The 24,610-nt window shown below is 37.1% G+C and overlaps 3 protein-coding genes across 3 annotated transcripts; 2 read left to right on the forward strand and 1 right to left on the reverse strand.

Moving 5' to 3' along the window:
- LOC129245938 (origin recognition complex subunit 4) lies at nt 1-1,572 on the reverse strand. Its single transcript, XM_054884387.1, has 3 exons — nt 1,348-1,572; nt 873-1,282; nt 1-816 (listed from the first exon to the last, which is right to left on the reverse strand). The coding sequence occupies exons 1-3, from the start codon at nt 1,528-1,530 to the stop codon at nt 42-44; spliced, it is 1,368 nt and encodes a 455-aa protein (XP_054740362.1). The 5' UTR covers nt 1,531-1,572; the 3' UTR covers nt 1-41.
- A 4,790-nt stretch (nt 1,573-6,362) lies between these two features.
- Nucleotides 6,363-7,564, forward strand: LOC129245939 (uncharacterized). The gene is made up of 5 exons (XM_054884388.1): nt 6,363-6,457; nt 6,512-6,556; nt 6,615-6,882; nt 6,940-7,039; nt 7,102-7,564. The coding sequence occupies exons 1-5, from the start codon at nt 6,454-6,456 to the stop codon at nt 7,189-7,191; spliced, it is 507 nt and encodes a 168-aa protein (XP_054740363.1). The 5' UTR covers nt 6,363-6,453; the 3' UTR covers nt 7,192-7,564.
- A 4,396-nt stretch (nt 7,565-11,960) lies between these two features.
- On the forward strand, nt 11,961-20,949 carry LOC129246390 (anillin-like). Its single transcript, XM_054885181.1, has 11 exons — nt 11,961-11,978; nt 14,134-15,139; nt 15,203-15,583; nt 15,699-15,966; nt 16,235-16,367; nt 16,500-16,664; nt 16,733-16,963; nt 18,141-18,495; nt 18,553-18,851; nt 20,036-20,287; nt 20,364-20,949. The coding sequence occupies exons 1-11, from the start codon at nt 11,961-11,963 to the stop codon at nt 20,829-20,831; spliced, it is 3,576 nt and encodes a 1,191-aa protein (XP_054741156.1). The 3' UTR covers nt 20,832-20,949.
- Nucleotides 20,950-24,610: the final 3,661 nt, after the last annotated feature.

The raw sequence follows: 24,610 nt of genomic DNA on the forward strand, positions 1-24,610 counted from the left end.
AATAAAATAAAAACTTAATTATAATATTAATTTGGTCCGCATCAAATTATAGAACTCTGCGCCCACTGAGCAACTTCGGTGGGCAGTGCTTGATACTTTTGTACGGCATCGTTTATTTGCCCATAAGTTAATGCTAGGCGATGCATTTCGAAATCTTTTTGTACCTTGCCCACTACGCTAGAAATCGGCAAAATCATCTCCATATGGCGTAGACGTTCAAATGCCTTCAACGAAACGGCGCGTTCGATGCCCTGCATAGTTGTTGAAACCTTAGCAAACTTCGCAAAGCGAGCAAAAATAATTTCAAAATTGAAGGGGTCACGGTCGTAGATTTCGGAATGATGTTTAATGGCAATTACGAGACATAGTTCAAGAACGGAGAGACCACAGAGTAATTCTACCCTCGGATCAACGGTGTAGGTTGCAATAACTTCACACACCTGTTCTGCGGTTATTCGTGGTTGAGAATTCGGATCTAATTGTGCCACCAAACGAAATAATAGAACTTTTAAAAATGATTCGCTTTTATCTATTTCGAAAAATGTCTGCAACGCAGCCACTACTGCTGATTTGTTGTCATCTATCAACACCGCTATGCTGTTATTCCAGGATTCAATATATTTTTTGTTAAATTTGTACTTGGCAGGATTGAAGTGATTGCGATGAATAGTAAGCTCATCTGAATTAAGCATTTTTAAGTGAGACACCCGTTCCGCTGCCTGCTTCAGTTCTTTCTCATGGGGTATGCTTAGCAACGTTTCGAAACGGTCCAAGTATGTTTCAAAAGTATCAGCAGTAGGAAAGAGAAAAATTTGTCTGAAAGAGAAAACAATTATTTCACACTTAAAAAAATATTAAAGTTCGTATTTTACCTGTGCGAAAATCGAGACTTCACTCGCTTTTCCAACAATTCTATGACATCCAGTCGGCATGTTGCCCCTAGCACACATATCGGTGCTTGTGCCGACTGTGATACGTCGAACAAGTTGTATAATAAGGTTTGGTTGTGATGAGAGCAGAATAGATCGAATTCCTCGAGTATGAAAATAACACTTTTCGAACGTTTATTGCCCGACTTTAGACATGCCAAAAGAAAAGCTAAATTTTCTGCGAATGAGCCGAATGCTTTACCATTTGCAGCGTTTTCTAGTTGCATTTGCACGGTGATGGATTTAAGTGCCAATTTGTCGTCCGTATGCAGATTACCATTTAAGTGCACTAAAATCGTATTTTGTTGAAAATCGGCGGAAGGCACAAGGTCGGCAAGCACTGCATTAATTAACTAAAAAAATTACACATTGGCTTTTAGTGCATTCATATATATTTTTCTTATAGCTATAGACTCACTGTAGTTTTTCCAGATCCTCTCGGGCCAATAAGCAAGAGCGAATTTGATTCGCCCAACTCCGCAGTACGTAGCAGCAACTGGCGAACGTTTTCACGCTCCATTTCATGGCCATGCAATGTTGTATAGTCGCGTTGTAAGCGCTCCTTCAGAAAACGCCTAATTTTAATTAAGTCCTCATTCATTTCTATAAAAACAAAAAGTAGTAATTGTTTAGTAAACACCAAAAATTGTTTACCTAACAGCTGTTTGTTGAATACGCGCCAAAAGCAAATGGTAATTAATTACACGATTGTTGTTCTCAGACATAGATGCCGCTGTAATAAGTAGTGCCAAATAGCCTATACCTTACAGTGCATGAAGCAGAAGACTGCTTATAACTTAAACGCGAAATACATAAGTCAATCAACTTGTCAAACAATATGCAAACCCACTTTTTTCATTTCCCATACACTACAGAAAAGTGACGCCTTCAAACAATGGTTACGGCTTACGATAATTCTTATTACGAATGTACGGAGAAACATCAAAATAAAAACTAAATGAAATGGATGCCGGCAAAGAAAACAGGTCTGTAAACATAATTCTAATAAAATGTTTGTTAAATATTAATAATTAGGGATTCATTTTACAGAAAAAAACGTGTGCCCATAAACGGTTTGTCCTTTTATTACTTATTATAAAATGTAATATCGTATTTCGAATGCGTATTGCTGCTATAATTTTTTGAAACCTCAGTAAACGTCGTTGACGGATTTTCTCCAAATGAATATTGCTAGCAGCCAATCGCGCAGTTAAATTAGCTAATCTTTCTCTTTGTCTTTTCTTTATATCGTTAATAATAATTAAACAAACCAAAATCTCCAAAATGTTCCACCAAAGCAATTTCTTTGAATAAAAACCTTTCAAAACAGTATTGATAGATGATTGTCAATTTTGAAGATAATCTGCCATATGTGAACGGGTAGATTAATTTTGTATACTTATTGTTAACTAGCAAACCCGGCTCGCTTCGCTGGGCACACTAAAATAGAATAGATATGGTTTAGAACAGAAAAGATATGGTTTTCATATTATTTATTTTTTTATTCTTTATTCAAGCGCTTTGGCATAAACAATATTTTTTTTTCTATTTGTTTTGGAGTAAATATAAAATATAAATTGAAAATCAGGAAAAAAGAAGATTGTTTTTAAATTTCAAATCAACGCATATGAATAAACAATCGTCTTTTTTCCTGATCATCCATGAATTTTTCGTTTCAATTTATATGTTTTATTAAGCATTGGAGCTTTTTTAACCATTATCCATTTATATTTTTCAAAAAAAAAACGAAAAAAATTGTTTTTTCCACGAACACATAATTTCATTCGGATTTCACATTAAATTCTCAAATTTCGTAAGAAATTATTCACTGTTCCAAAATTCACTCCAAAAAAATTCACAAAAAGTTTTTACACTTTACACTTACGTCTTCTCCGTATGACATCCAAATCAGAAAGAAATATTGACACATTGTAACTCACTCTGTCAATTTGACAGTTCAGTTCCGCCCCAAGCGTTAAAAAAGTAAACGACATTATGGCTGGTTCAAAAGAACGCTGTACGCGTTGCCAGTGTTCCGAATTACAACAAAACTTTACGAAACCCATCTTCAATACCTCCTTAACAATGTGTGTAAGTTTGGTTTAATTCGGTGCAAAGACACGGCGGGTCCACGTTTTGGCATATATTTCGAGACCCTAGTCATCAATAGGTATGAAAAGTACCCCGTATTAAAACACTTATCAACAGCTTTCATTTGATACCCATATTGTACATAAACAACCAAAGGTTACCTGGGTCCACGTTTTGACCTACATATATCTCGAGACCCCAGTCACGGAGGAGCATGGAAAATACTCTGTACTAAAGCATTCACCAACAGCTTCCATTTGATATCCATATTGTACAAACACATTCTAGGGTCCACGTTTTGGTCTCTATCTCGAGACCCTAGTCATGGAGCGGCACGAAAAATACTCTGAACGAAAGCATTCACCAACAGCTTCCATTTGATATCCATATTGTACAAACACATTTTAGGGTCCACGTTTTGGTCTCTATCTCGAGACCCTAGCCACGGAGCGGCATGAAAAATACTCAGAACTAAAGCATTCACCAACAGCTTCCATTTGATACCCATATTGTACATACACAGCCAAAGGTTACCCGGGTCCACGTTTTGACCTACATATATCTCGAGACCCCAGTCACGGAGGAGCATGGAAAATACTCTGTACTAAAGCATTCACCAACAGCTTCCATTTGATATCCATATTGTACAAACACATTCTAGGGTCCACGTTTTGGTCTCTATCTCGAGACCCTAGTCATGGAGCGGCACGAAAAATACTCTGAACGAAAGCATTCACCAACAGCTTCCATTTGATATCCATATTGTATAAACACATTTTAGGGTCCACGTTTTGGTCTCTATCTCGAGACCCTAGCCACGGAGCGGCATGAAAAATACTCTGAACTAAAGCATTCACCAACAGCTTCCATTTGATACCCATATTGTACATACACAACCAAAGGTTACCCGGGTCCACGTTTTGACCTATATCTCGAGACCCCAGTCACGGAGCAGCATGAAAAATACTCTGTACTAAACCATTCACGAACAGCTTCCATTTGATATCCATATTGTACAAACACATTCTAGGGTCCACGTTTTGGCCTCTATCTCGAGACCCTAGTCACGGAGCGGCATGAAAAATACTCTGAACTAAAGCATTCACCAACAGCTTCCATTTGATACCCATATTGTGCATACACATCCGAAGGTTACCCGGGTCCACGTTTTTATCTCGAACCCTATCCACCAATAGGTATCCAAACTATACGGAAACCATCTTCAATACCTTCTTAACAATGTGTGTAAGTTTGGTTTAATTCGGTGCAAAGACACGGCGGGTTAGCGAACACACACAAAAAGTTGACTTTATTTTATACTGATTTTTTTCAGTTTGTGTCCGAAAAATCCAAATATCTTACGGAACCCTATTTTTTCCAAATTAAAATAAAGTCTATGTTACTCGTGGATAATGTACCATTCGAATGGTCAAAGAATTTTTAAAATCGGTCCAGTAGTTTTTGAGCCTATTCATTACAACCAAACAAACAAACAAAGTTTTCCTCTTTATAATATTAGTGTAGATTACTGCATATGCGAACGTACCTTAAAAGTGGAGAAATTCTTATTCTGCTGTCATTGCTTTTGTAAAGTTATGTGACTATTATAAGCTGATTTTACTTTTTACTTTTTAAATATAATGCAAGCCGCTAGGAACATGCTTACGGACATAAAAAGGAGAAAAGTCGCTTATTTCGGACACATAACAAGAGGTGACAAGTATGATATTTTAAAACTGCTGATGCAAGGAAAAATTGAAGGACAAAGAGGAATTGGTAGGAAGAAAATGACATGGCTAGACAACACCAAAGAGTGGACAGCCCTCAAAACAATCGGCGAACTAACAGCAGCAGCGAAAAACAGACAAAAATATAATGACCTCATTAATAATATGACCTGACAACCGTACGACTAAGATCATAATGACGTTTGTATGTAATCGCGAACATCCAGAATGGATACGCCGATTAAGAAGGAGAATTTTATATTTGTTTAGTCTCTAAATTATAATTTTTTTCGGAAATTATATCAAACTTTTGACAATCCAATGACCAAAAGCAAACACAAAATATATTCCTTGCTATTTTTGCTGTACTCCTGCTACTTGTTCAATGCATGATCTAGAGAATTCCATGGGGTAACAATTTAGTACAATGTAACATGCTTTGAAAAAAAAGATTGTAAGGGGGGGATAGAGGGGTGTATCCCCATCTTAAAACTGAAAACCGTACCCTCTGGAGGTTATTGTTAAAATTGTGTAATTTGGCGAAAAGTTGGTGTTGCTGGACATTTGAAATTAGAACGAAAGTTGGATGCAGAAACGTTCAGTTTGTAAATCTGCAATATTTTTTGCTTTAGTTTGGAATCGAGAACCATTTCTAAAATATAAATATATAAAATTGAATTTTACAGGAGCGTCGACTAGAAGGGTTGTTGTAAATTTGTAGAATTTTTGCTTAGAACTTTTTTTCGCGTGGGCGGCCTTCGACCGCGATTCAAAAAATTAACCGCCATCAGTCCAACTCCGACTACGCCATCCACAGTATTTTTGTATAGAATTCCTATCCGTGTGGGCGGCTGTTGTTGTTGTTGTAGCAGCATAAACATTCCTCATACTTAAATACGGGGAATGCTGCTGGAGTGACAGTCCTTGGCCGGATATAAATCCGGATCGTTTCGGTAACGTAGAACCGACTGTCGTGGAAACGGGGCCTCCGACCGCGCTTCAAAAAAACAACCCTCATCAGTCTAACTCCAGCTACGCCATCCACAGTATTTTTGCTTAGAATTCCTTTCCACGTTAAAACCATAGAACCCAATGTAAGGAGGCGCAATAACCCCCATCCCATCATCAACACTAAACTGAAATATTTCATTTTTGCTCATAGTTTTATTTTTATTTGCAGGCATCCGGCAACAATTAATTCGTATTCGCGTTAAAATTTGGAAGCTAATGATATGGGTAAATGCATTGGCATTTAATTTTCACTGAAATATTTCAAATACATGTATGAAAATAAGTAAAATCACGCGTGAGTGTATATATTGCGAATTTTAGTGAAGCTAAGAAAAATATATATATTATAATGTGTCAAACTATAGTGAAATTCCCGAGGGCACTTTGAAGGCAAATAATTACTAAACTATTATTTCCAGAATAATTAGCAAATCCCAGCCCAGAACCTTTGTTGTGAAAAGCTACTTGTTTGTGTATCAATAAGTGCACACTCTAATTGCTCAATTTATGTTTTCTATCATCTTCTATCTTGTGTTGAATGTGCCTTGGCTATTACATTTCATATTTTGGTTTCGAAAATAATTTTTTAATTTGGTAGCACTCACAGAGATCGTATAAGTGCTGCCAAACTCTATCGGAAATATTTTGGCGTTTAATTGAAAAGTAAACGAAAAGCAAGGAAATTATTGAATAAAATGGGTAAATAATAAAAAGATATTAATTAATTTAAAATTTAACTTACACATTCCGCAGAAAATTTTCAATTGCAAGATGAAGTGCAGTCGTTGCAAAAATTGAGTAAGTTTGACAAATGTTATAGCTCAATACAAAAGTTAATGTCTGACTTGGATCACAGGAGAACACTATGAACACCAACTGCGCTTACTAGGACTTGAACTTTGTGACTTGCCTGATGATGTTGGTGCTATGATAGAAGAGTGTGTGGAGCTCCAGCAAGTCACACAACTGCATGATCTTCAACTGAGCTACTTAAAAGAGTTTTATTATAACAAACTCAAAGAGCATTTAGAAAATAATCTTACTATTGCAAAAATGCAAGCAGAAATTGACGAACAGGAGAAGCAGTTACAAAGAGAAATTGCGGAATGCGCTTTACTTGAGAAGTAACTTAGTTTGTGTTGATAAATTTTATTGAAATACATTTATTAATCTCTTTTTAGATTCACAACTTCGGTTAATAAACGCCTGATTTCTGAATCCGAAATGCAGCGGAACAAAATTATCATAGAGGGGAAAATACACACTTTAAAAGAAAAACAGGTAAGCATCGAAATGTCTTAAGGTGATTGTTGATTGTTATTTTTATACTCGTACTATTTTAGAATGGATTCAATATACCAGACGATTTAAATATAGATGAATTAGTGAAGAAAGTTGAAGTGCTGGAGAAAACCAAATCAAAAGAAAAATAAATGTGTTAACAACTGAACCATTCTGAACAAAGACTGCCCCCGGTAGTCAGAGGGTGTAACAATAAATCTAAATCTGTTTATATTTTTAGTATTTTCCAAGTCTTACTTGTGATGTTGATTTATATGAAGAAAGATCTGCAAAGCTCAAGCTGAATTGCGATTACAATGTTCGGTGAAACCGAAGTTCCTGAATTAAGCTGTATATTGGCGCTGAATTTAGAGTTATTGTCGATATTATTATTTTTTTTTTATACGGCATTTAAGTTTGGTTCAGTTCTAATTTTTTAAAAATATAGGCATTTACACTAAAAATAAAACTACATAATGAATAGAATGTTCGTATGTTTTGAAGTTAACTACTTTTAAGTTATAAATTTTGGCAATTTAAATGTAAGAATAAAAATATTTGATTAATAAAGTCCAACAATTAAACATTGAAATAATTTTACCCAATAGTGAAAAATATATATCTAAAAACAAGTGCGTGTGGCGTAGTACACATAACAGAAGTGAAACTTTCAAGGCAGACAAAGAAAGAGGGAGAGAGAATTAGAGAAAGAGAGAGAGAAAGAATATATATCTAAATAAATTCACAATATTTGTAGAGAATAAAAATAGACTAAATTTACAAAAAACGGAGAAGGGTCGATCGGTGTAGGTAAACGGCGGACTCAAACCGTGGCAACAAGGCGTACTACTCCGAGCGTTTATCAGCCGCACAAACGCAGCGATTCCAGGACCGCAGCAACGGAACAAATTACCGCAAGGCAATCCCAATAAATCCGACGCCGGAATGGATAGCACCGCCGGAATAGTACGCACAAGCACTAGCCAGGAAACGAAAATAAGCGCCAAAAAGTAGGCACCAAAAAACGCCCCAAGCAGTAAGCACCAAGGAAATATAACGCCAAAAAGGAGGCACCAAAAATATATTTCCTTCAAGTTTGCACCAACAAACCAGCGCCAAAAAGTAGGCACCAAAAATATATTTCCTTCAAGTTTGCATCAACAAACTAGCGCTAAAAAGTAGGCACCAAAAATAGATTTCCTTCAAGTTTGCACCAACAAACAAGCGCCAAAAAGTAGGCAGTGTTATTTCTCACTAGAAATTAGTAACCACAAGGGACAACTCAGGAAAAATAGCTTAAAGTGTATCTAAGATATATATAAGGTATAGCTCTCTCTGTCCTTTTCCTCTACGTTATATCTTTTTTCTCTCTCGCTCGTCCATCGACGCCTAAGAAGTTTCACTTCAAAAAGGTTATTTTAGTTTAATTGAAAAACTTATTTACTAAAGTTACTTTGTGCTGGACTGATTATCTATTAAAAAAATGTTTACTTATAATTTATTCTAAGTTAAGGAATCTATTTTTATAACCAATTAGTTATGATTTCATTACACAGAAGTAAAATACTGCTGACAGCACGTTTCCACGACAGTCGGTTCTACGTTACCGAAACGACCCGGATTTATATCCGGCCAAGGACTGGCACTCCAGCAGCATTCCCCGTATGTAAGTATGGGGAATGTTTATGCTACTACAACAACAACAACAACTGCTGACAGTTTCCAGGTTATCTTGACAAAGAAGATGCTGTAAAGGACAAATAAAGTATTGAGTCTGGATTTTTTTTAAGCTACGTTCAGGGCATTAAGTAGCGAATGGCCGGTTCGGCTTCACTGGTAATGCTTCATCCGATCTGCCTAACTTTTGATGGCTCAGTACAATATGTGAGGCGTTGTAATGCAACAGAGACTCGAGCGTTTCTACGTTGTTGTTGCATCAGCATAAACATTCCTCATACATGTATGGGAGGAGTGATAGGTCTTGTTCGGATACAAATCCGGGTTGTTCTGGTAACGTAGAACCAACTGCCGGGAGTAAATTGATATATCAGAATATATAGTTTTTTGTTTTTAGATATACATTCACAGTGAGGCAAGATAAAAATGAAAATGGTTGTCATTTCTAGGGCGTTCCAGTTGCACCCCAACTTTTAGATGTCTCATCACGAAATTAGCCACAGAATGCAACCTGAAACTGTTGCTAGTCGGTAATAAAGCACCCTATATATTATAATTCTATTAGCAGATTTGTTTCTTAGTTGCTTCGCAGCATGCTCCAAGCGGAAGTGTAAGCCAATTGTTTATGTAGAGAGATCAATTCAGAAAAAAGCTCCGGAATGAGCGAATCGCTATTCTGAGCGACAGTGCTCATTGTATTTTCGCAGGTCAGCAATTAAATTAGATTAAGATTTAACAATTTATTATTAGGCTTAACTTTAGTTATAAGCGATTCAGTAAATAAAACCATGTATAATAAGAAAATAACCAGAATGAGAAAAATCGACGGCCCTATTCGGCTTGAAAACGGCAAGTATCGCATCCGTTGCAACAACGAAATTTGAAAACTTATTAGTGGTCAAAATGTAATACGTTTTATTAAAGCGCAGCGGATCTAATCCGCCAATTGGCCACATCATAAGAATACCCAACGAAAGAATCCAAAATAGGGTGTTTTTTTGCGTCCGATTGGAGGAAGAAAGAGAGGCCGATCAAGAAAGAGGTGGCTTGATGACGCAGAAACAGACATAAAAGCAATGATCGTTCGTAAATGGAGAAATAAAGCAAGAGAGAGACTGAATTTGAAGAGGATCGTTGATGAAGCAATGGTCCACCACAGACTCTAAAGCTAAGAGAGAGAGGGAGAGAGATAAAAAGAAAAAATATGCTTATTAAGAATTTTTCTTCATAAATTACTCCAAGATCCTTACACTCACAAACCTTGTTAAGGACAAAATTTGAACAACTGCAACTTGAAGACAAAAAGTTAAACATCTCTAAGTAAGTCGTATGAAAGTATTTGCTTAAACTCAAAAAAGTCGCGAATCAGGGCATTAAATCAAAATTGTTTATATCACTCCGAAGGCTAGTAACATCGTTTCCACGACAGTCGGTTCTACGTTACCGAAACGACCCGGATTTATATCCGGCCAAGAACTGTCACTCCAGCAGCATTCCCCGTATGTAAGTATGGGGAATGTTTATGCTGCTACAACAACAACATCAAAAAGGTTTTCAATTACAGAAATGCCTTTAATTTATTTGCGTAAGAAGTTGAGTGCATTCGACGACCTGCGGAGCATCGGTTAAATATCACCCGCGAGTATACATTAAATTGTAGAGTAATAAAATCATACAATTAAATTTATGCGTCTTATACTAGTGAAATTTTAAGAATATGAATGCAAAAATATTTTGAATAAAAGCGACAAAGCGAGATGTCAGTAAGAAATTCCTAGACGGTACTTTTTTATGTAACTTTGACATTTGTCAAGTAGACAGATGTACAATCCTACACGATACAAAAACGCGTTAAAATGATTGAAACTTGTTATGAAAATTGTCAATCTTTAAGAACATATCGCAAAATTCGTGATTTTTTGGTGAAAATAATCGTTGGAGTGAGCCGAAAACTCAAAGTGTGGTGAACAAATTTCAAGAAATTGGTTCTGTCGAGAATACAGCAAGACCAAGAACTGGACGTTCTGTTGAGAATATTGCCGCTGTAATGCAAAGTGTTACTGAACAACTTTCAACATCATTATCTTGACGTTCTCGAAAATTAAGCGTTCATGGATCGACTTTTTGCGGATTTTACCTGTAAACGTACTCTTGATAACCATTTAAATGATGTTATTTTTCACATATAACTGCTAAGAGACGTAATTTGAATAAAAATAGTGAAACCTGAAGAATCTAAATTTGTATAGGTTTTATTTTATTTTAAAGCAACATCTAGGCACGTATTTTGAAAGAACCTTTACAATGCATCCATATTCAAAAAAAAAAAAAAAAAACAGAAAAAGTAAAAAAAAAAACGTCTAACCCAAGAATGATAGATAGGCTACGACGTCGGTACAGAAAGTAAACAAATTAAAAAAAGAAGAGAAAAAAATAAGGGAAAATAATAGTATGATATGAGCACATTGACGACGGTACTTCATGACGTAACAGCAGCCAAGTTTTTCTTGTCTGCAAATTTCGTCGTAAGCCAGCTTCATAAATATTTTGAATGCGGCAGAGATAAGCGAAATAGCCGATTTGTAGGTTTTACGCTTTTATTCCTTTAAAATTTTTTTCATTTGTATTTGGATAAGATGAAATTAAACATGGATAAACAGGAGTTTGATGCGGTGCATAATGTGTTCATTGTGTACATAATATTGATTATTTGCAAAAGTGTTTCAATATTCTTTATTTTGGCATGCACCCACAAATATACAATAGCAAACGAAAGGATTTCACTACAAAATAAATTTAATTCTAACCACAAAATGTTAGTGTTTAACCGACCAAATATTCCGACGGGAGTAGTTTAGCTGTTCACCATCCGTCACCCAGTACCCGCTGGCCGTTGCACTTCTGTTTAGGGCATTAGTTGCCAAACAATCATGCGTTTGTTTGGAAATGAAACCTATCTCCACAAGCATATTGCTGAATAGAGCTGAATTGTAAAATTCAAAAAGCCTTTAGCGTATTCTGTCAACGTGAATTTTCATAAACCGCGATGGAAATAATTCATCCTTATTCGTAAACTGCGATCACATTGTTTGAGAAATTCGTCCCTACTTTTGTAAAAGAGAATTGTATAATAGTGAGCGTTATAAATATTTATAAATAATAGTAAAATAATGTTTTTAAGTGAATAAAAATCTAATTGTTTACATACAGAACAAAGTGCATAAGTTAAAGTTGAAAAAACAAAATGGATCCTTTTACTCAGGTAAGAATAGGAATGTGAAGAAAGATTGCTATCTAGTTTACGTCAAAATTAATAAGAAATAGTCGGTATGGGTATCAATCGATGCGTTTTGCTCTCACTAAACAGTTTTTAAGTTATTTGATTAAAATAATTTACCAAAATTTATCCTTTTGGTTATTTCAACAAGAAGTGCTGTCAAATACCTAAACAGCCAGCAATATAAACACACAATTGAAGGTAATCTTCTTCTTGTTCTGCGTATACACACTGAATGTTCGCGATTACATACAAACGTATGTTGATATTAGCCATACAGTTGTCAGGTCATACTATAAATGATATTAAATTCGTTCTGCTCGCCAATTGACTTGAGATCTGTCGACTATTTGATGCTGTCAAGCCAAGTAATTTTTTTCCTGCCAATTACTATTTCCCCTTTTGATTTTTCCTTGTATCAGCAGTTGTAAAATACACTTGTTGTTGCCTCTTGAATGTGTCCGAAATAGGGGATTTTTTAATTCCAAATTTTCTTTAGATATTAATATTTGATCTGTCTGTATTTAGTCAGGATATCCATTTATTTATGGTAAAATATTGTTTTAATAAAAAAATAAAGCGCCGCGATTTTCTTTACATATTTTCACTGTAAGTATAAGCATAAAGATATATTTATTTATATTAAAATGAATATTGTATTTCAATATATATAAACACCATATATATATGTAAGAGTATGTGAACTGTTGTTGTGGTTGTAGCAGCATAAACATCCCCCCTACCTACATACGGGGAACGCTGCTGAAGTGACAGTCCTTGGCCGGATATAAATCCGGGTCGTTTCGGTAACGTAGAACCGACTGTCGTGGAAACGGGCCGGGTTGTGAGCTCTTATCCTCTGGTTGCTAGGAATGCACAATTGTATCCGGTTCATATGGGTCGCAGGACATAGGGGTATATCTGGGAACTAAGTAGCGGATATATTGGCTGGAGAGCCTTTTTTTCATGGGGCAACAGACTATCAAGGAGGAGCTTAGGATAGAAGACGTAATTTGTCACTAAACTATAGGGCTACGCCAGGCGAGGACCTTACTGGGTTTTATAATCAAAAGAAGTTTAGGCATAGCTCTTCCTAAGGACTGCAGTGGCTGAGAATACTCAGGGAAATTCTCACAATTCATTGCAGATGGCGTAGCCATCATGTCATAAGATCCACTAACTCGTGTCGTTTATGCGACCAATCCACTTTAATTTCAGCATACCTTCTCGAATGTGCTATAGCTAGAAGAAGGATGAGACATCCCAGCTCCATTTTGGGGTTATTGAGAGAGCTGGGTGTGGATGAGTTACTGTGATGATTAGAAGGCACAAAATACTGTCGGTTCTACTGTGCCGGAGCGAGCATTCCCCAAATATTTATGGCGAATTTAAAGAAGTTACAACAACAACAGACGTGAGATCGAAATGCTAACCTCATTTTTATCCATCCCATTGTCCTCCTTGTTTTTAAACTTCTAACGAAAAATAGTGTACGTAAATTCTGTTCCTATACGTAGATGTACTGTGTTGATTTTATTCGCATTCAATTTGTTTTGTTTGCGTCTGGCAGCACTGTCCTTCAGCCATTATTTTGAGCTATTGTTAATTCGGCTGGAGTTAGGAGTTTTGCAATTTGTCAATGCAAATGAAATTGTTGATTTATTGTACATACAAATATAATAGGTAATTAAATAGTTTGCGGCTCGGAGGTCGAAACTCATTAAAAGTAGTCGGTATGGGTAACAATCAACGCGTTTTGGTTCCAATATTAATATTCCAGAAACGGAGCGAAACTCTTTTAAACTGTTCAAAAGTTATTAAGAACGTAACTCCGTAAAAGTGATATTTTGTATCGCTAATTATTAATTCATTATTCCTGACATTTTGCTAAATATTATAAAAAAATATTGAAATATTTCTATAACAAGAAAGTAAAAAAAAAAAAAAAAAAAACGCGCGATGAAAATAAACGTTGGCATATCTGGTATTGCTATATACTGCACTTTCTAGTTTACGTGTGTAATCTGGAGTCCACCGTCAATTTTGACAGATACAAATGTTGAAGTAAGCTTGAAATTACAGCGAGACTACGTTCCAAAGTTGTAAATAATACGAATTCATTCCAATTTACCTTTCCTAGGCACAAATTCATGTTGATGAAAAAGATATTAACGGTGAACAACGTCGCCTCAAATTAGTATCGGAGGAACCTACTGCTAAAATACGCGATTCCTCACGTAGCCGGTTGCAACGTCTTGGAGCTCTTTATGCGAATCCCCACGACCTATCATCGCCAATACATCGAACAGAGGAGCAGTTCTGTGCGGATTCACCTATTAAAGACGTTTTCGAAAACAGTGAAAAAAGAGTTAAACAACGTTACGGTAAATTAGCTGAACTGGCTTGCTCCATCAATCAATGGGAGGATGATGTTTCTCATCACGACCCACGTCCTGTCAGTGCAGTACCACCTCCCAAACCAGCTTTACCAAGTAGAAAAGTTTCTGGTATACCGCCAAAAAAGCCAGCCCTGCCAAGTAGGAACACTCTAGGTAAAACGCTTACCAAAGTTAAAGTTCCCACGCAACTGGCTCTAGTGTCAAGTGAAGGAGCCGATAAACAGTCAATTGATGATACAGAACAAATAAATGCCACCAATACCAAACAATTGACATGTGAACTCCAAGTGATGAATTCACTGGAAGCACAAGGGCTTGAACGACGTGAATCATCAATCCTAAAACCTGCATACGTATACACGGAAGTGGATGAAAAACATGCGATGGAGGAGCCAGTTAATGAGTTGAAAGTTGATGAAAATAAACCCCAAGTAGTGAATTTGGCTAGTAGATTTTCGAAAGCTGTAGAAGAAAAAAGTACTGCAGCCATTCCTCTTAAGACGATAAATGTTAAGGCTGGCTTAGTATCCGGACGAGCGGCTGCTTTTGAGCAGAAAACAAGTAGCACTCAGCAATTATATCGTCCACAGAAAGATCCAACAGAATTGTCGCTAAAGGAGCGTATGCAATTATTCGAAAGAAAAAAAGGAGGCGCACTTTTGCCAAAAGCTGCCCTCGGTATGGCGCCAAGCATAAGTAAAATTCGACAGGGAGAAGCTGCATTGGGCAAAGAATTAGGTACAAAAGGTGAGATATAAACAGTTTGATATTCGTTCACGATCCAAACATAAATTTCATTTGTTTTTGCAGTAGCTACTGCGGCGCTCGCGTGCAACAATGTCAGCTCATCATCTTTATTACCCACAAAGCCAAATGGCGACAATAAATTACGAGAAAAAGTGGCGGCACTTGTAGCGAGTACGTCAACAATGGCTGAAAGCAAACTTAATACCGATATACAAAAACAACGACAAGAAGATGTGCAAGTTCGTGCATATCGTTTCAACAAACAAAAAGAAGTATGCGACGAAAATGAGGAGCAAAGTGTACAGTCGGAAACTCTGCAAACGCAGTCTAACGTGGTATCTAGCACAAAACATATAACATCGGTGCCAAGACATCCACACACACCACCACCGCCTCCACCAAAACCCAAAATCATATTGGACGGGACAAAAAAACGTCATTCACGTGTGTAAAAAAGTTTTTTATTTGCATGATGCAGTTTATTTCTTAAAGCTTAAAAGTTAGCATCAAAGTTTGTTGAAATGTTAAATTTGAACATGTTTTCTCTTTCGCTTTTCAGCTAGCGATATTCTTGATGATGATGAAAGCAAGCGTTCGCGTAAATCTGTAACAGCTGCATCTCTGCGAAATCAAATGTATCCCGCACTATCAGATTTGGAATCTGAGTCAGAAAGGGACAATGATTGTACGACGGCGACTATACACGGACACAGTGTCGCAGAGGAGCACACGCGCATGCTTGCAGTAACTGCTGAAACTGACCGTCCTGAGAGTGATTTTGTTGAACAGCATCAACAACAACAACATAGTAATATTGACGATGAAAGGTGGGCGGACCGTTGTTATTCTTGCTTGCTTTGCCTGCTATGCATTGAATAACCAACAAACACTCATTCACTACAAAACATTTTTAACCACTCAGGACGTGGAAAACTACTCCAATTCAATGCTTAGCTTTACATAATTTAGTGAAAATCTCATTTTAAGACTGCTTAAATTTAAATTTAAATTAATTTTCTACTTAATCAAATAAATTTATAGTTAAATTGAAATCATGCATTTCTTCCTTTTCATCTCATATATTATTACTTGTAGTTATATGGATACAGAGGAAACAGACGGCAGCAGTATAGACATTTGCAATGGTAATTTGGATCGTGTGATAAAGCAGGTGGTACAAAAGAATCACCGCCAACAGCAACAAAATCAGCAATCAAAACCAGTAAAGGTGGGTTTGTGCAAAAAATATTAAATCGGTGTGCTTCATACAGCGCGTGATCTGGCCGCTGCTTGCCTTTTTAATTGTTAATCTATTTTCGATCTATTGTTATGCATTTGCTTAATAAATTGAAATATGCAGGAGGTACGCAATGCTGATAAGAAAGAATTTTATGGCTGTACTGATAGCTCAGTATATTCCTCTGAAGCGTCAGGAGGGGTTGATGACTTCTTGGATGAGGCTTTAGAAGAGTACGGCGATGATGATAGTACGACGAAGGAAAGCGCTGATGACTTGTCGAGAGAAGTAAATATGAAATACAAATATGGGTATATTGAAAATTGTTTACTTATATATTTTTATGAATGTTTCAGAGTAAAGCCACAACATCCTGCAATAGCTTCTTTTTCTGCAAAACACCAAAAAAATACACCAGCTATCAAACTATATCAGAGGAAAATGATGAGTCGGCATCGAGTTCAAAAGCAGCTACTTGCAATTCGCAACCTGTGAAACCTGTGCTGAGTGTTAATCGTGGGAATGACGACAATACGGTCACTTTGGTGCACACTATCAGCTTTTACAGACGACAACAGGGCGACAATGTGAATATATATAATAATTTATGATTTTAAATGTTTGAAATAGTAGTTGATTTTATTTCGCCTTTACTCGAAGGGTGACCCTAGACCTTTCTTGCCTTGGACCAACATAGATAAAGCTAAGAAGAGTTCAAGCTACGAGATATGAGCTAGCACCACACTGTGGACTAAGCCGGGCTTACGCACTTATTGGCAGTGTATAGCCAGAAGAGATTTAAGCAGCTTAGAAGCCTACCTGAGAATAATTGCTCAGTCCTCTCAAAGGCCACTGCAGATAGTGCAGCCATCGGCACAGACTCGCGGATATGGTCCCACCCCCAGAAACTCCATTGCATCTTCTCGAATGCGATGATAATGGAAGAAAAACAAAGTAGACATAGACGGTCAGAAGAAAAGCATACATGGTCAGCCTACCAAGTTTCATCTTAGCTTTAATGAGGGAGCTGTGCTTTGATGTGCTATTGTGATGAGAAGAGGACACAAAAGACATTTAGGTCAAAGTGCAAACCTTTTAATTCTTTTCTATTCTACTCGCATTTTTTGCACCCCAGCTAAAATGAAAATTTTCTTAGGAACAGCAACCAACTGTTCTTCACCTCAACGACAAAAGTGCATTAGCTGATAAATCTATTAGAAAGCGAGCAGGGAAACGCGGGTTACTGTCCCGGATGCTGTAGTTGGTTAAACTCGTACCCATTCAGAATAGACTTTGACATAATCAACATATGTCCGGCATGTAAAGGTACCACGCGGACACTAACTACCTATTCATTTGCTCCCAAGCCCCCTTACCCGTTCACCTAACACCCATATTGCTTTGGATCTTTGAAACAGCATACTTCTTGAGTCCACCGTTAGATGAAATGGGTGACTACGCCGTACCGGCAGGGCTTGATAAATTGGTACAACAACAATAAAACTAACCACCTATTCACTTACCCCTCTTAAACCCATTCATCTAAGACTCCATTCACTCGACAGATGAGGTTGCCCACGGCAACCGGTGACGTAACTGCGCTTAAAAGGGCTTAGTAAACTGTTACAACAACAACAACGACATTTTATTAGAATACGAATAATTTGTGCGATGTATAAAAAAATTATCACTCAACCCTATGACAGATCTTCTAATATATACAGCTTTAGGTATTAATATAAAATTTCTTCTTTTCATTTTAAGAGTGCCGGTTCGACTCCAGTGCGTACGGTGTCGCATGAGCGGAAGGTATTACGCTCCGAAATCGCCAGCGCTGCGTGTGAAGCTATGCAAATCGATTATTCCAAGCAGCAAAAGCTGCATGAACAAAATATCACACATAATGAAACGTACGTGGTTGATGGCAATCCATCCGAAGAAACTGAGTCGGAAGATAGCTATTTAGTGCAGGAAAAGATTAAAAAGCTTCTAGATGAAGTCGGCAAACAGCAGACGATAATTGCGCAAGCCAGCCAAGCACTGAACTTGTGCGCGGCCACTATAGAATTTTCCGGTTCGACAGAGTCGGTCGAGGGCGAGCGACATTTGCTTGTAGCAAGTAAGATAATATAGCTTTTAGTAGCTACTTTTTTTTTATATAATAATTTATTTATAGCCCATCGTCGCGAAGCTTATTTAGCCGAAGTACAACGCCTGCGCGTAGAGAAGTGCTTGAGGCCATTAGGTGCGTTGCGCGACAAAGGCCGTCTCACTGTTAAGGAGATAACCATACCACTACGTGAAGATTACATACGCAAACTAGCTGGGGATACCATCGCTGGTCATCATTTGGTTTGTTTACTTAAATGCGATGAAAATGTTTTGGCGACGAAAACGATGCCTACACTCCCCGGTCTGCTAGCAGTGAAATTCCCAGATATATTGCAAATGGATAACGTGCATGCCGATTTTAAGGTATGATATTCATTGTAGCCAAACGCCATGCCCTTAGATGTCCTTCTTTGCCAAAATATTTAAGTTTTAAGTGAAAAATTAAACAAAATTTAAAACAAATTTCAGTATTGCAAAAAAAAGAATAAACTACTTTGAACCGCAACTTTTACGATAGGTTTAGGTCCTTCTATAGAAAAAAATGTATGCTGCACAAGACAAGACAAAAATAAGCCGCTAAAACGCATGGCGAACTCAGATGTTTAATACAGCTAAACCGAAAGTTGCCCCCACAGCCCAAAGTGGCAATTCGGTATTTTCGAATTTATTGTTCAGAGTAGTAATTTTTCGAAAATTGAAATACTTAAAATTGTAGGTAAATAAAGTATATATCGATGGTTTTCGAGAAAATTGACATAATTCAAAAGTACAAAATACTGAGGTGGGCCAGTTTTCTAGATAATTGACGCGCCAATTCGATCACCTGACCACGACACTAACGCCATCTCTCAGAATTGCTTCAAGATTCGCTTATGACGCTTTTCCAGATAAAAATATATAAACTCTGTAGTTGATTTTTGCTTTTAACGGCAAAACTCCGAATTTGAGTTAATATTGAGTTGTGTCGCTTTTCTCGAAAACCATCGATATATTACATATAGTTTATTTTTTATAAAAATATAGAAATTTCGAAATGCTCTTAGGTATTATTTTATTCTAAAGGGTGGTTAAATTTCAAGGGCCGATGTTGAATGTGAACCACACCTAAACGTCAACGACACCGTTGGACTTCTTTCTTTGGGGTTATTTGAAAGAAAAGGTGTACGTCGATAAGCCAGCAACAATTCAAGAGCTAAAGGATGAGATAATTCGGCACATTAACGGCATAGAACCTCAATTATGCATCAGCGTCATCGAAAATTTGGACCATCGGATGGAGGTGTGCTGCCGAGGCCGCGTCAGCCATTTGGCCGATATTTTGTGCCATACGTAATTGAGCCACACCAATATTATCATAATAAAGAGAAATGACAATAATTTCCTAAAAAAATTGTATTTTATTCAAAACCAACACCGGCCCTTGAAACTTAACCACCCTTTATATTCCCCTATATTTTGATTAATTTATTAATTTGTTGCTTTTCCTTTTATTTCTTAAAGAATTGTTGTTTGTTATATATTTATTTGTTTGCTTGCCTTACATTTAGATTACTCTCGAGATCTACGGGATGACCGCCCAACGTGAAGTCCTACCTCACGAGGTGAAATATCATATAAATCGAAATAAAAAGTCCGGTATTAAAACGCCTAAAAAGAAAGGCAGCGAAAATCATTTAGTTATGCCACTTGTTCAAAGTCCAGCTGGCCCGAACGCCGTTCGTACTCCTGCTTTGGTGCAGTATGGTTGTATCACTTTTTCCCTACACGAGATACATCGCACGTCCTGGACACTAACACAGGTATGATTTCTAGATTTACACACTTATAATCTTTTATCTAAACAATAATTTTTTTGTTTGTATTGCCGTCGCCCAGGTTCTCGGCGTTAGTCCATTGGAAGGTACGCTGCACATGAAAGCCAACTGTCAATTAGCTTTTTTGGTAGAGCATCGTGGCTTTCTCACCATGTTCGAGGAAATTTCTGGATTTGGTGCCTGGCATCGTCGTTGGTGTTACTTAAATGGGAGTATACTTAATTATTGGAAGTATCCCGATGATGAGAATAGGAAAGCGCCTATCGGCTCGCTTGATCTGTACGCCTGTCGTACGCGGAGAGTAACCATTGCGCCTCGTGATATATGTGCGCGTCGCAACACTATGTTGCTTGAGTTTGTGCGTCCCGTGAAAGAAACTGATGTCGAGTCGCTTATTATTGTGCCAAATGACCGCAATACCATTGTACGACAACTACTCTCAGCTGATACGCAAGAGGAATGTGTGCTATGGTGCGCATACTTCAATAAAGTCCTATTACTTCTGCAGTCCTCCGCAAAAAAAGCTTAGATCCCACTATCGGCGCAAATAGCACAATCTGCGCCGGTTTTATCATTGTAGATCTGTACACAACTGATAACTTGCCACAATCATTTTATAAGCGGTCTAAATTATGTATCATCGGAGGTTGTGGTCGGTGCATATCGGCCAAAATACAACTGCGACGATTATCAGTCCAATGCGGTCACACTATCGAGCTTGATGTAATGAATTAAATAATATATTTTTGTTGCTTTGGAAATTAAAAAACCCGACACCCATTTTCGAAAAGCTAGCCCGGTGTGCCGGTGTTTGGCTTCTACGCTTCGCCATTTGTCTATTGGTGATAATCGCAAAAGCCCTTCAGCTTTTTTTCGCATTGATCCAAACACAATGCTCAGTATCTCGATATATTGTATCAAATGCAAAACGTTTTCGTTTTGCACCGTGCCTAAGATGCCATCAACACATCATTTACATATATAAAAATATATATTTTATTATAAATTGACGTCGGATATAATGAACGCACTTCAGACGGTGGCATTTTAATTATTTATTATGGCAAATAAATGGGCCAAAACCAGTTCGTAAAGTTAACGTACCATCTGTGTTGGTGGAAGACGATAGATTTATAATGCAAATTAACTTGCTAAAACCAGGTCAAAGGATTTTCACTTATATAACATCGAGAGCAAGGCGAATAGTTGAAAATGTTTTTTTTTTTTTTTATTATGTTGAGGTGATTCGAAGAACTCTTCTCTCGTCCACTTTTTAGTAATAAAAAATCCCAATTAAAAGCAGCAGATCGATCGCTTTAATGAAACGTAAATGATCCCTCAACCGTTGAAAAAGCAACAGAAAAAATTCCAAGTTTTTACTTGTCCAACGAATCAAAGGCTGTGAACCAATGAATTGTCTTGGTTGTATAAAGTATTATATATTAATATATATGTATACAAATTAAAATGAATGTTTAGATATTAATTGTATGTTTATTTACTTTTTAAATAAGCTAAAAAATGCATCAAACTCAAAATTAATTAAAAATATATATAATACATAAAACTTTCTCTATTTCGATTCGTTTTCTTCCATTATTGGCCCTTATTATGAGCAACATTCGATCTTTGACTGTAGTTCGATCAACACGATCGAACGAATTTTCATTTGGTATTATGGTGCTCATTCGCTGAAGAATAGATAGCTCGACGCATTTATAATAGCTATTTTTTTCTCAGCTGATACAACAAATCAAAATCAAAGAAAAAGTGAGTATTGAAATTCTTTGTTAACAACATTTTTCAAAAGTTAAAAAAAGTATTTTTTGTGAAAATTAGTACAACGGAGTTGTGGTTCGACGATTCATCGGACGATGAAAGATTAGTGGAACAGTATATTCCGCTGTTTCTGCAGCACATTGCAAGGTAGACATCATTTCTTCATAGAATCGTTTTTGGCCATCAGTCTGCAACTCCAGTAACCTCAATCTCTCTGCTTTTTGAGACATTTTATTTGTCCTCGTTTTTCCTGCTGATTCCTTGTGTACCTTTAAATTTAATTCCGCTTCACTTTCCTCAGAGTTTTGGACCAGAAGTTCTGGGCTGGGATTTGACGGGCACAAAACTGAACTGGTCACTGGTACTTGTATCCAGGCCAAATTTCACCCCAGGCAAGATGCAGTAAACCGATTATACTTTTTTCGGTATTTGAAAATCCCTGAAGTTTGTTAGGGCCCCAACCTGTTGCTCGGAGTTCAGCTTTGTTTTGCGACATTTTTTTCTTCGCTTTTGACTTCATGTCAGCCCGTATCTGCCAAGGGAGATTAAAAATGTATTTCTACAAACATCACAAAAAAACCATTATTAACCTTAATCCATTTTGCTGCCGTTCGAACTGGTGGTCCCAGCAATTCAGCCCCGCTGTAAACTCCCATCATTTTTTTTGCTGCTTGAACTTCGGTGCAAATCCCTTTTGCGAATTTTGGATCCTCTTCCACTAATGCAACCAGCCTTTCTAGTTGCTTTTTGGTACTTACGACTCTCGACCTGCATAAAATTAATAAAATTAGTATATGTTTATTATTTGGTTACTATAAAACAATAAATAAACGCAAACACTTACATTTTAACAAATTTTCCCACAATATGCTAAACAATCGAAAGTAAAATTGTATTCGTCTCTAAATTCAGTATACAACGACAATTTCGACAGGGTTGCACCGCTCATAATACTAAATTTACATTCAATTTTCAATCTTCGACCACCAGCGAATATCGAAGATCGAATCCAACTCATAGTAGGGGTCATTGCTTCCAATACTCGTTTTCACCAGCTCACCACATAGCTTGTTTGTAGCATTTACATTTTTTTGGGCAAAGTCGCGCCAGTTAAAGTTAATGAAATGACAAGGCGCAAATGTTAAAACTAATTTTTTCAAGCTTGATATTGAAGAGATCCGCTAGTACAGGATTCGCCACTCTAGTGAGGCATTCACCATATTTCATGTTGTAAAATAAATGTAAGAAAACTTCCTTTATTTTTGGAATTTTAAAAAGCAATAAAACAAAAATAGATACAGTACATGCAAAAACTGTTGTCTCTAGTCGTAAAGTTGTTGAAATCGCTTTATTTTAGTTACTGACTTCAGAAATTTAAAGCATCAGGTCAGTCCATAAGTTCGTGCGTTTTTTAGAGGTGGTTTTAAAATTAGTAAAAAAGATGTTTAAAGTATTTATTAATCAATAATATATTTTCCTCCATTATTTACAATGTCTTCCCAACGTTTAGGCAAATTTATACAATAATTCCCTGCTCAAAAAATTGTTTGTCCTTGGAGCCAAAATACGCTTCGATATCCCTTTTTATAGCTTCTTTTGAGGAGTAATTCTTGCTACTCATATGGGATTCAAGTCCACGGAAAAGGTGATAATCACAAGGTGCAATATCCGGAGAGTATGGTGGATGCGGCATTAGCTTCCATCCGAACTCGTTCAGCTTGCCTATTGTTTGCCTTGCGGAATGAGGTCTTGCGTTGACGTTGTGAAACAAATCTTTGCGTCTTTTCTCTAAAGAGGGTTGATTTTTTTTAAGTGCCGCATTCAAGTTTGATAGCTGAAGGGAATAATAATCAGCAGTTATCGTCTGGTTTGGTTCCAGAAGTTGATAATAAACAATACCAGCCATATCCCAGCAAAAAAACAGGAGAATCTTCTTGGGGTGAAGGCCATCTCTAAGGGTCGGTTCTGATGTTTCATCTTTATCTAATCATTGGCGTTTGCGAACAGAATTATTGTGAAGGACCCATTCTCTGAACTGGACCTTCAGCGAGTGGTAGAGGACATTAGCATTCCTCTAAACGAACTGTACACCGCGATTGACTCGAGCGTAATCGCGGAAACCAATAGACTTGGTCTCTAACTACTAACTGCAGGTCCCGTAAAACACTCCGACCAAACCAGGTGCGTCCTTACAGGTATTATAACGGGCTACTGCACTATTAGAACCCTAGCCATTAGAATGGGTGTACCTCACAATGACTTCTGCAGGAGTTGTGGAGATGAAGAAGAAATTGAATCGGTACAACACCTCCCCTATAAATACCCTGCACTTCAAATAAGCCGCGCCAAATATCTTAGCTATTATTTCATTGAAAGCCTAGGAAATTGGCAAAATGTCTCACTCACTGGGACTAGTCACTTTCTTAAAAAGATCTAAGTGGTTTAATCAACTTAGTTAAGTGATGGTAATCAAATACGTGGCCTTAGACCATACGTTTACCTCAAACCGCTCGCCTGGTTTATTTTGTG

This window comes from Anastrepha obliqua, chromosome 4, assembly GCF_027943255.1.
Source record: "Anastrepha obliqua isolate idAnaObli1 chromosome 4, idAnaObli1_1.0, whole genome shotgun sequence".
Classification (NCBI taxonomy): Eukaryota; Metazoa; Arthropoda; class Insecta; order Diptera; family Tephritidae; genus Anastrepha; species Anastrepha obliqua.

Coding starts and splice junctions, on each gene's coding strand:
- LOC129246390 (XM_054885181.1), top strand. Junction 15,584..15,698: donor GACAAAAAAACGTCATTCAC/GTGTGTAAAAAA, acceptor TTCGCTTTTCAG/CTAGCGATATTCTTGATGAT. Junction 15,967..16,234: donor AGTAATATTGACGATGAAAG/GTGGGCGGACCG, acceptor TATTACTTGTAG/TTATATGGATACAGAGGAAA.
- LOC129245939 (XM_054884388.1), top strand. Junction 6,883..6,939: donor GAATGCGCTTTACTTGAGAA/GTAACTTAGTTT, acceptor ATCTCTTTTTAG/ATTCACAACTTCGGTTAATA. Junction 7,040..7,101: donor ACACTTTAAAAGAAAAACAG/GTAAGCATCGAA, acceptor GTACTATTTTAG/AATGGATTCAATATACCAGA.
- LOC129245938 (XM_054884387.1), bottom strand. CDS start 1,530: ATGAATGAGGACTTAATTAAAATTAGGCGTTTTCTGAAGGAGCGCTTA. Junction 1,283..1,347: donor GAGGATCTGGAAAAACTACA/GTGAGTCTATAG, acceptor TAATTTTTTTAG/TTAATTAATGCAGTGCTTGC. Junction 817..872: donor AAGTCTCGATTTTCGCACAG/GTAAAATACGAA, acceptor TTTCTCTTTCAG/ACAAATTTTTCTCTTTCCTA.